Here is a 12,338-nt window from a genome sequence, read left to right on the forward strand (position 1 = left end):
GACCAAGATCACATGGTGAGGAAGAGGGAATGAGCGTAGGTAGGCGCTGGCTCCCATTACAGACACGGGAGTGGGAGGCGGGGTGCTAGCAAAGGAGGGGCGCTCAGTCAGCAAGCTCAGGAAACAGATGCCTGGCCATGTGAGTTCGCATTCTCAGCACCTTACCCTGTGTAACCGTGCCCTGGGCTTCGCATCGGAGTGACAGCCCCGCAAGCATGGATGGGGGACTACTAGGGCCCCAGGGTCTGAGTGCCTAGCTCCCAAACTGGCTGTTTGGGAATAGATCCAGCTCTTGGAGGGCACGACAGGGTTGGAAGGGACAGTCGCTTCCAATGCCTAATTGAACTTAATGACTGGCCTAATTAAGCCTGTTAATGGCAGGCCTAGTAGGGCCTTGGCTCATGCCTCAATGCAGGCTGCACCCTTCACTCTCACCTTCCTCTGCAGGGCAAGGGGCTGGCTGAAGCACGGCTCTGAAGATGACAGGCCCTTGGAGGTCAGAGGGCTCTGGCTACACCTGCTGGCCTTGCTGTTCTAGTCGTACACACAGTGCACACGGAGGAGCCATATCAACAGAGTCCCAGTGATGTCTGCTGAGCCCTGCCACACGTAAGGGCACCATGCCAGGTGCCAAGTGGCAAAACAAAGCAAACAAACAAAAAAACCCTCAGCAGGTGGTGAGGCCTGGAGAATGTGAGGGTGAGTCCTACATCCTGCTGTACCATGGCTCAAGTTCTGGCTGGCTGCTGATCAGCTGTATGACCTCGGGCAAGCTATTTAACCCTTCTGATGCTGGCTTTCTCACCTGCCAGCAGTGCTAATGACAGAAGTGACCAGGTGGGGGCCGTTATGAGGCCAAAAGATGATGACTGTTTCTAGCACAGTGCCCCTCACAAAAGTCACAAATGATGGGCGTGCATGCCTGCGCCACCACTGGTCCTCACGTGTGTTCTCACTCCATACAACAGAGGGCAAGACACGGAGGCTATTCCTCCAGAAGAGAAATGTCTCTGAGAAGGAAACTGTAAATTCCCTAAAGAATGGAGATGTACAATAATAAAGAGCAACAACAACAACAACACAATCAGCAGCAGCAGCAGCAGAGGACTGATAATGGGGAGGAAAAAGAAAGAAAGGAAACAACCAAAACGCCCACCAACAGAGGAAACCAGCGCACGGAATTCTTACAAAACAGAAAAACAAAGTAGCGGTGGGATGGGGCTCAGTTGGAAGAATGCTTGCCTGGCACGCACGAAGCCCAGAGTTTCAGCACCAGCTCCGCAGAAACTGGCCGTGGTGGCACATGTCTGTGATACCAGCACTCATTCAGGAGGTAGTGGCAGGAGGATCAGTTCCATGTCATTCTCTATGTGGGAAGTTCAAAGGCAAACTTGAGAAAGAGAGAGAGAGAGGGAAGGAAGGGGAAGGAATGAAAGGAAAAAAAAAGAGAAGAAAGCCCTAAATGCAAGCATAAGATGCAATTACCATTATGCAAAAATGTAATAATAAAAAAGCAAGGTGCAGAACATAGTGAACTTAAAATGTATATGTGGTGTATGTATGTATATGCAAGCAGGTACACACACCTTTTTAAGGTGGCCCTCCATCCCTCACTAACGGTGTTAAAATGTGGACAATGCCCCAACCTAACAGAAGCACACAGCTCAGCACAGCACCTGCAGCATTTCGGGCTCTCCACTGAAATCGTGTGGCCCCGCTCACCCAGAAAAGGATCCAAACCCAAGATTCAAAGTATAGTTTCTACTCACACATACTGCTTTCACACCATCAGAAAACCAGAGGCCACCTGCCGAACTGTCCCGGTCAGGAGCCACCTATGTGTCTCCTGAAGTGCACGAGGACTCCGCACTGCTAGAGGGATGGCTGGGATGGGAAGAGACAGCAGCTGGGGGTTAAGTTTCTTTTCTGTCTTGTTTGCATTTTTACATCAGGGAAAGGGCTTTATTTCTGAAATGCAAGGCCCGAGGCTGCTGTCGGTGAGCTCTCCAGCAGTGAAGGGTGTCACACGGGCCTCAGATGGCTCCTCTGGCGACAGCAGATTTGGACAGATTAAAAGACGAGGGTTTGAACTTTCTAGAGAGAGGCCCTCTTTGCTATGGACGGTTCAGAGAAACAGGGACTGTTCCACGGGAGATTCGGCTTTTTGCCCGTGCTTATTCAAGGGCTATTACTCAGGGCTGCTCATTCTGCTCCTGATCCTCCGGGACACGCCTCCACCTCTACAGTCCCAGCTCCAGCTCCAGCTGGAGTGGCTAGGAGCTTCGGTTTGCAAAACTAGACACTGTGAAGGGCTAAAGGTCAAAGTCTCCAAAGAATATGTAAGAATTCATTCTAGAAGCACAGCAGGACTTTAATTACAATGAAGGCAGGGCTGACTTCACTGGGGAAAGGGCACCACGGGAGAGGGGCTTTGGTAGCAGGAGGTGAGGGCTGGCACCGTCTCTGGGTCCACCAGGCTAACACACGGCTACTGGGACAAGGACCTGTGGACTGAGGGCCTCAGAAAGCTGCACCTCGGGGCTCCAGCTGCCCTCCCTGTGCACATGGGTGGTCAACAAGCTCAGCTCGGGCAGTCCTTTCTCCTCTCCTTGGGCCTCAGGTGTCCCTCTGCTCCACAGAGACGTAGCGGGGGCTACTGAGCAGCGAACTGCTCCGCTCTGCAGAGCTAAATGCTGCTCCGAGCTGGGAAGTGCTTGGCTGCGTGCGACAGTCACTTCACACCCACGCACTGCATCAGCGAACTGGCTTTGTGACACTACACAGGGCCCCAAGCTGCAGGGTGCACCAGACACCCCTGTATCCGTCCCAAGGGGGGGGCGTGTCAAAGTGACCCCCAAATCACAAGAAAGAGCGACGTGCATGTTGTACTTGTTATCTAGCCTTACAGGATCCTTGTGCGCATGTGAAAAAAAGCATTGTAGAAGCCGCTGCGAAACTTTCCAGGGCCGCATGATAGCTGCTTTCTCAGCCTGGGGTACTACTGTACCTCTTCCCACCCTCCACAGAGCTTTGGAGAGACTGGTAAGAAACAGCCCACTGAGATCTAAACAGGAAAGTACAGATGAGTGCTACTGCCTTTTGTGTCCTGGCAGGAAGGGGAACTATATTAAGCAGTGCTTGTATGTGTGTGTGTGTGTGTGTGTGTGTGTGTGTGTGCGCGCACACACACACACAAAATGACATTAAGTTTGGCATGGTGGTGTGTGTAATTCTACCACACTGGAGGCAGACCCAGCTTGGCTTATATAGTGAATTCCTGGGCTACAGAGTAAAACCCTGTCTCAAAAATAAAAAAAGCATGAAGCAAACTTGCAAAATCTTCACGTCTCCCTTCCTCTTTTCAGAATCCTTAGCCTTCATTGGTCTGATTATGCTTCAGGTTTTTAAAAATAACCTGTGCAATTTTATGTGCATTGGTGTTTGCTCATATGTATAGCTGTGTGAAGTATGTCCGTGTAAGGATGTCAGATTCCTGGAACTGGAGCTACAGACAATTGTGAGTTGCCGTGTAAGTGCTGGGAACAGAACCTGGGTTAGTTAAGAGCCAGTGCTCTTAAACTGCTGAACCATCTCTCCAGCCCCCACATTTCGGTTTTAAGCCCAGGCTTTCTTCCACAAAAATGCAGTAAGTCATCCCAGAAGGCCTAGGCTGCTGCTCTGCTGTCCTGAGGGCCCATCTCCAGGGCTTTCCTTTCCCAGCACCAGTAAGAGACCTGGGAAGTTTCTCCCTGCAATGAGGCAGCAGGGCTGAGTGGGAGGGGCAGTTCAGCTCCTCCTCCACTTGCATCCTGTTCTGCCATTATCTGCCCATCATTCTCACCCTTCCCCAACAGCTACGAAACGAATGGACTCTACCAGCAGAACAGGAGTGCTTGACCTGAACACCAGCCCACTTTCCCCTGCTTCCATGAGGATCCTTGCTTTGTGCTTGTTATTTCAATGCCTGCGGTGTAGGTGTTAGTTCGTTTATCTTCGGGCCCTACTGAATATATCAGATATCCAGCAGTAAACATTGCAGGTAGATTAAAATTAATTAGTTAATTATGGGGCTTGCTTACGCTTGTGCTTGCTTTTGCAGAACGAGGGACGGGCCCTGGGGTTTTGTATGTGTAAAGACCACTGAGCTGCGTCCCCAGCCCTTCTTCGGCTTCTTCGTCAATTTTGAGACAAGGTCTCATTGAGCTGTCCAGGCTGGCCTTGCAATCTTCCTGGCTCAGCATCACAAGTAATTGAAGTTATAGGAATTTCAGTCACCAAGCCTGGCTTGATTACATTTTTTTTTTCTAAATTCATTAAACAAAAACCTATCTACCTCTTTCTCTGCCATCTTTCAGTCTAGGTTCTGAACATAAATTTAGACGAAGAACTTACTCTTTGAGGGTGTTTTGTTGAGGAAGGGAAAAAACTTTCTAGACTGGTGAGATGCTCTTTAAGGTCTAGGTGTTCTAGGAGGTGAAAGATTCCATCCTTTAGAAAGCTCTTTAAACTTGGGGAGGAAATAACTCAATACCTTCAGGAAGTCCCTGAAACTGACCAGATTCATCCATCCATCTGAAAGCATATATAAGCAGTAAGAATTGCTGGGAGACACTCTCAAACAACAACTAGCTATCTAGGCAACTAGCTGAGCCACCTAGAAGAGGCTCAGACTGGTCAAGCTGTCTGGAAGAGACATTCCAGCCTGTTGCTCTGCCTGAAGGCTCTACTCCAGGTTTCTAGCTTCCGAGAGTTGTCACCCATGCTGGAGTGAGCTCTGGGGATGAAGCTGTCTTTGAGTAATTCTTGTTCCTGTCAGTCACCCCTCAGCCAGTCACTTGTAAGAAATCCCAATACAATTCACTGGTTCACCACGTTGGACTTTGGTGGTCTCCTTACTTCGCTCTGTCATCGGTTCCCTATCCAGGGTGGGCAGATGTCTGTTCATGTCGCCCCAAGAGCAGTGACACACAGAGGCTCTTACAGCAAATACATGTAAGAGGTATGCTAAAAAGTTATGACAGTGTTTGGCTCTAAGCCATCTTTTCTAAGCTTAGAGTACCTCAGAGGTTTACTCTGACAACCACACACAGATCACGCACACACACACACACACCACACATGACTGTTAAGACAGATGTCCAAACAAGGAGTTCACATGAGCAACTCTGAAAGCCATACAGACAAGCCGTAAGCCTGGGCGGCAGTTAACTGGCTGGTATGTGGGTGTGTTGGTGTGCACTAACTGGGTAGTCCCTTCACAATCATCTGCCCACATGATCTCACGCAATCTTGGACCGTCGTCACCTCACAGATGGCTAACCTGCTACAAGTAACTGCTCCCTCTTGGTGCCCAGGACTCCCTTGTACCATTCAGCTCTGGTTTCTTTTTAAGTAACGCTAACACAAAGGAAATCCATTCTCAAGACTTCCGAGTTCTTTTTTTTTCTTGAAATCCAAACAAGTAAAATTGTATCGACTGATGAAAATCTGAAAGTCAAAAGTTAAGGCCATTTCCTTCTCTGGACTCAGGGACACATGGTCTCTTTGTATTTACTGGCGCTTTGTAAGAAGTCCGTAAGGCATCACAGACCAGCTATACGCTGTGCACCTGTGTGTGTCGGCATTGCAGGCCTGGGAGCACAGAAATGGGTAACAATCTCTAGCAACTAGTTCTGGTTAGCAATGCGGAGGAGGAAGCAGTAAGGGCCCCAAGGTGCTCAGCGGAACAATAAGACCAAGAGCAACCTGGAGAGCTAGGAAGGAGCCACACCCCACAGGTGCACAGCCCCCAGGTACACATATTCAGCTGTACACACACCACAGGAACACACCCCACAGGCACACATCACAGGTACACAGTCACAGGCGCACACATTCACAGCGGTCCTTCAGGGAAGGGATGTGGGTGCTCACTGGACCATTCATACCTTTCCATAGGTTTGAACTTTGATAGGGAGGCAGAATAGCGATATATTTTGGGCAAGCCAATCATGGATTGGAAGTTCTTTAGAGAAGAATTTTCCGAATGAAGTGAAAAGTTTAAAATCCACGATATGCTAACCTTTGACGAAATCATTTCCCTACAAAACTCTCGGCAGCAGAAGCTGCACACAGTAGGAGTCTGATGGTGTGGGGGGGGGAGGCTGCATGATCTACCCCAGATTACACGAGGTGGAATAGGTGGAAACAGTGCCCTCTTCATGGCTGGGTGTCCCCACACCTGGGCCTCGTTACACCTGTGCCTCCCCACACCCGGGCCTCCCCACACCTGGGCCTCCATACACCCGGGCCTCCACACACCTGGGCCTCCTCACACCCGGGCCTCCTCATACCTGGGCCTCCACACACCCGGGCCTCCCCACACTTGGGTCTCCTCACACCTGGGCCTCCTCATACCTGGGCCTCCCCACACCTGGGCCTCCTCATCCCTGGGCCTCTCCAAACCCGGGCCTCCCCACACCTGGGCTTCATGCAATGGAGTACTCCAACCGCAAGAGTGCACACAGCTTGAACCCCCAGCTAGATCTAGCTCTAACTCTCCTTTTGAACAGGACCATGGAGAGATGGAGAAACAATTTAAACATCACAACTCAGAAGAAATGGTCCAAATGCAGAATACAGGTCACTGGACAGGCTAGGTTTCTTCTCTCCACCCAACAAAAAAATCAAAAGGCATGGGGAAAAGAGCCGGGGCGAGGCATAAATGAGAAGCTAAAGACATACAAACTAAACAAAGTGTGGACCTTGATTTGTCCTTTCTACGGCCCAGCTCTACCAGGACGTCTTTGCTGCAATGAAAATAACTGAAGATGATCGGGAAATCAGATAACATTAAGGGGTTGTTATTAATTTTGATAGGCATAAAATAGCATGGTGGCTAATAAACGAAAACAGTCCTTATCAATTAAGGGAAATGATCTCCTGCAGGAGGAGGGATCCAGCGACGCTGTCAGGCTGCTCTGCTGCCACGGGATTTTCATATCCCTACGTGCATGATCTGTGCCTATGTCTAAACCGGCGGCTGCACGTCACGGAGCACGGGGATGAAGCGTCTGAGGGGCAAGCTGGGTGGATGGCCAGAATTCTCCCAGGCACCACCAGCCTTGGGTCTCGGCAGCGCGAGGCCTGGCGCAGGCCCAAGGGCAGAAGATCGCAGCATGCCTGCAATCCAGAGGGCCACGGACGGCACACCCACGCCCGAGCCACCTTCCTAATGAACAGGCTGCGGGGAGGCTGGGCAGGCTGGAACATGGCTGGGCTGGGAGGACAAGGCCTGCGTCTGCAGCTGTGCTTACAGAACGCCGAGCCCTCCAGCCCGGTGAGTTTTTGCCTTTCACACTTCTGTAACTTGAGTAGAATTAACTACTCGCTGCTAACAAGAAGGTAGAGACTCCGATGTGGCAATGACATGGAGGGAGAGGAAAGAAGCCCTTTAGTATTCTTGGAACATCTCTGCCATTAAAAGAGAGAGAGAGAGAGAGAGAGAGAGAGGAGGAGGAGGAGGAGGAGGGAAGGGGGTAACCTCGGGACCAGCACACAGCAGTTCTCCCGCCATCTTGATGTCCTTGACACGTGCAGACGGTGTGGAAGTGCCTGGCACCAGAACGGCCCGTGAGGAGGAATGAGCGGCCAATGGAGATTTATGTGAACAGAGCGAGATGGACAAGGTAAAATTGTCAGGAGGAGTTGTTGGAAAGTAAAATATATTGTGACAATTCCACTCCTGCCGTTCATCAATAAACTGACAGATCATTTAGTGTCAATTAGGAGTGATAGATGGACAAGTCCCCGTGATCCTGGGCCAAAATTAATGGCTGGGAGGGAGAGGGTGATTGAAAATGACGGCTGACATTGAGAGCAAAGTCCTGAAAGTCCCCAAGGGGCCATTACTTGCCTCATTCCCTTGCAGATGAATGCAGGGACAAACCCAAAAACAGACACTTTGAGACAAAACTTAATCAGAAGGCCTTTCTTCCTCTCCTTCCCAGGTCTGGTTCCCCTGCACTCAGCTCGAGTCACAGAGCCATCCGGGTAACCCATGGACTCTTTAAAGTGTCCCAGTTCAGGCAACTTCAGGCAGCTGATTCCAAGATGGTGGTTTTGGCACAGCTGCTGCTTTCAGGCCAGGAGAAGGGACCGGTAGTAATTTCCCATCCCAAGCCATTCCTCAGGTGAGCCCTGCCCCGTACCTCGGAGTGAGCGTGAGTTCTAGGACGTGGTATCTCCCAGGGCCAAGGCCCACACGTGCCTTGTGGGCCATCTGCTCTCTGTCGTGGGTGTTTCACATACTGAACAAAGGTATCACGGGATCTCACGTGTGTTGGCTGCAAGCTCCTTAGTCAGGGCCATAAACAGCCCTCTTCCACTCACTGAAGACGCGTAGCTGCCCGCAACTGTCGCTTGTCCTACTTCGCTGAAGGCGACCTTCCTGACTGAGTTGGTCAGTCGCGTGTACAAGGCACAGCTGGGCTTGTTTGCTCTCCAGCCCCAAAGCCTTCTGCTGGCACCCCGATCTCCAGGGCGGAGTGTTTACAGGTGGTGAAGGGCGCGGCTGAGGTCAAAAGGATGGCCTCTCAGGATAAGAGAGGGGAAGAGAAACGTGAGGTCTCTCTCCCTGCATGTAGATCCTGAAGGACCTAACCAGAAAAGGCCTCTCACCAAGAGCTTTGTCATGCTGCCATCTGATGTCAGATGTCAGAAAAACGCCCCGGGGAGGCCTGGTCATAAGGTGCGTTGTCTGGACTCCTGGGATTTGGTAATGCCTTATGGCGGCCAGGCTGTGCCAGACACACAGCACCGTGCAGTACTGTTAACCCTAAAGCACTGAAAACCGGTTCTTTTCCACTGTGAATTCTCCGATCTAACAGCCTAGCGGGAAGGCTGCCACCCTCCCGCCACCAAATCTTAAACCAAACCACTCTCAAGAGCCTCTGTCGCTGTCAGAATCCAACCCGCCTGACCTCCATCTACTCTGCAAGGTGGCCCCTGACCTTAGAATCACTTTCTTCTGATGTCTCATGCCAAGGAATACCCGTGCCGCCCACCTTGTGCTTACCATGCACTCTTTGAGCGAGTCCTTACTTTTTCACTAGAGAGGCCTGATGCCCTGGATTACAATCTAGCTCTCCCAGGACAGGAGACTGTGGTACTCACTAGGGTGTCCTGGTTCCTGCCGACACACTAGGAGACACTGCTAGGGAAAAGCTGTGGAGAACAGACTCCGCACAGTGCCCTACAACATCAAATGTGGTCACCACTTACTCTTAGAAACAAAACAACAACAAGAACAAAAAAAACTAAGACTTCCTAAGGAGACGTTCCCTGGGTCCCCACCAAAGCTGAGTGATCACACGACGCCATTAGCACAGAGCTGCGCTCAGTCCTATGTCTTCTCATCATATGTGGAAGCAGGCCCATAGTATCACCTGCTCTTGCCCCAAAGCCTCAACCTGAATCTAATCGGAACAAACTGGAGAAATCTAAAGATACTCTATAAGACAACTGGCTTGGAGTCCTCAGACAGTCCATGTACTCCATGGTAGTGGGAGCTCTTTTAGATCAAGAGAGGAGCTGGGCCTGGCATCATAGACTCCATGAGCAGCCTGTGAGAAGCTGAGACAGGAGGATGGATGTAAATCTGAGGCTAGCCTGGGCTATAATGACCCTGTTTAAAAACAAAACAAAAAACAGAAAGGGAGGAAGGAAAGGGGCAGAGAAAGGACAGAACTAACTAGTATATTGTATGGACTCTGATTAGATTTCAGAGCGAGAAAGGCACAAAACAAAACAAAACAAAAAACAGAAAGGGAGGAAGAAAAGGGACAACAGAGAAGGGACAGAACTAACTCGTATGTTGTATGGACTCTGATTAGATTCCAGAGCGACAAAGGCATTTAAGGACAAATAGGGAAATTTAAATGTAAACTACATACTAGATACTATTGGGTAACCATGCCGTGACCTAGTGCTCAAGATTCTGTGACTCCACTGTGAGATAGGAGCTTTAGTAGTTAGGGATAAATGTTGTAACATCTACAACTTACTTGGAAATGGTTAGGAAAACACACACACAGAGTCAGGGAAACAAGGAAAGGGAGTGGGAGGAAGGAACGCAAGGACTGGGGAGAAACATGTCCTGTGCTGGCTTTTATTTTGTCCCAGTGTTGGAGATAGAACCTAGAGCCTCCTACCTGCTGGGCAAACTCTCTTCCACTGAGCTACAGCCCCGGTCCAAGAAAATCTTTTTAATAGTTATTTTGAAGATAGCTGCTCAATGAAATTCCAATCCCAGGTGACGTCTGCTCTTTAAGACTATACATCTTTAACACTGTTCATCTTTGTGTGTGTCGTGAATAACCTTGGCAGGTGATCCTCCTGCTGCTGTGGTGAATGCAGTTTTGTTTACCTTATATCTAAGGCTTAATGCAAGGGATTCAAACAGAACTCATCTGGGATCCTGCCTTTGGCAGGGAACTCTGAACAGAGAGAGGGAGCACTTTCCCCTGTCCGCTTACAGCCATCAGCTCCACTTACTTCACCTGTAAAGTGGGACTACAGGCAAAGGCTAGAAAAGTGTCCAGGAGTGTTGCTCTTGGTGTCAGTCTGGCCTTCATTAACTGGCTTACACAACGGGCCAAACTTCAAGAATCCACAAAACCCAACTGCGATCAAACCTGTCCAGCCTAGGGGCTGCCCACCCCAGAACAGCTGAAAACCAGAAACTCACAATGGGCACTGCAGGCGGCAGCCAGCGTGCCCACGTGACACCCTCGTATCTTATAGTCCCGGACCTGAGAGACCTGCACCACGGCCTCATTTCTGAGCGCTGCTGTTAGAATTTTGTAGTTTCGTGCGGCGCCAGGAATCGAACGGGCTCCCTGCACAGGCTAACATAAACTGCGGCGCCTGCCCGGGCCCTGCACTGAGCTGCTCCTGTGAGGTGTGTCCCAGCCCGAGCACGCTGCGCCTCGCACGGTACTGATATTTTATGGACTAGGTAACATCCCTCAGTGTGCATTGCTGCTGAAGTAAGCCGGGTGCCGTGGAAGGGGGCCGCTCTGAGGTACAGGGCTTCCCGATGGGATGGGGGGAAATGGTCTAAAACTGAGGAGGTGACAGGTGAGAAAACCGAGCCTGTACTCAGATCGATCGTGCTGTACACTCTAAGTGGTGTGTGACTTTCATTAAGGTTACAAAAAGTGACAACACAGGAGCGCCGCCCCCATCCCCATCCCTCCCTACCCACCCTAGGTAAGGCCCGGAAGCCGTGTACTCACTTGGACACCTTTATGGAGTCATCCGCCCAGCCTCCCTGCCTTCGAGGTGGTTTTGGTGGAGGAGCCTGTGTGAGAGAAGCCAGAATGGCAGTCACTCAGCTTGTGCCTCCAAACACCACGGAACACTGGTCCAGATCACCTAAACCAAGTCAGCCCACTGAAGCACTTCTCCAGTGAAAATAGGAAAATAGCCAGATGGCGGCGGTGGCAGCAGTACCGGCCTGTGATCCCAGCACCTGGGAGGTAGAGGCAGGTGGATCTCTGTGAGTTCAAGGCCAGCCTGGTATACAAAGCAAGTTCTGGGACAGCCAAGGCTACAACAGAGAAACTCTGTCTCAAAAAAATAAATATGAAAATAAACTCCAATTTACTTTGAAAACCAGGTACCTTCATCCTTCCTGATGCGGTGTGGAAACTGGTACACTGTTCCTAATGGACAGTCTGGCAGATGTCTACTAAAGGCTTAAAAATACTCAAGACTTTTTTCTACTGGGGCAGAAGATTAAATAGGGGCCTCATTCATGCGAAGCACAAACTTTACCAGTGAGGTGTGTGTGTGTGTGTGTGTGTGTGTGTCCATGTGTCTGCTCAGGTGTGTGGAGGTCTGAGGTTCACAGAGGGTGCCTTTCCTCAGTTGTCTTCCACCTTGACTTCAGGTACGGTCTCTCCCTAAGCCTGCATCTCACTGATGCTAGTTTGGTTGGACAATGAGTTTCAAGGCTCTACCTGTGTTTCCCACCCAAAGCGCGCCAGCTTTTTATGTGTGTTCTGAGGAGCTGACACTTCACCTACTGAGCCACCTTTCCAGCCTGCTTCAACCTGGTGATGCAGTAATTCCATTTATTGTAATATTTCTTTATTTTTACTTTATGTGTTCTTTCGGCATGTCTGTCTGTGCACCACACGTGTGCAGTGCCCATCACGGCCAGAAGAGGGCATCAGATCCCCTGGAACTGGAGCTAACAGATGTTATGAGCCACTACAGGAAGCTCGGGAGATTAGACCCAGGTCTTCTGGAAGAGCAGCCAGCGCTCTTAACGGCTGAGCCTTCTCTGCAGCCCT

General features: G+C 50.4%; 1 protein-coding gene across 2 annotated transcripts in view; it reads right to left on the reverse strand.

Annotated features, from left to right (window-relative positions):
• Ift43 (intraflagellar transport 43) overlaps positions 1 to 12,338 on the reverse strand; it is a 71,125-nt gene that overhangs the window by 32,437 nt on the left and 26,350 nt on the right. For both annotated transcript variants that reach the window (XM_055592972.1, XM_055592971.1), the window contains one exon: positions 11,277 to 11,341. In XM_055592972.1, coding sequence (XP_055448947.1) covers positions 11,277 to 11,341 — 65 coding nt within the window. The remainder of the gene's footprint in view (positions 1 to 11,276; positions 11,342 to 12,338) is intronic.

Source organism: Psammomys obesus, unplaced genomic scaffold (assembly GCF_907164565.1).
Source record: "Psammomys obesus unplaced genomic scaffold, mPsaObe1.curated_primary_1811, whole genome shotgun sequence".
Lineage (NCBI taxonomy): Eukaryota > Metazoa > Chordata > Mammalia > Rodentia > Muridae > Psammomys > Psammomys obesus.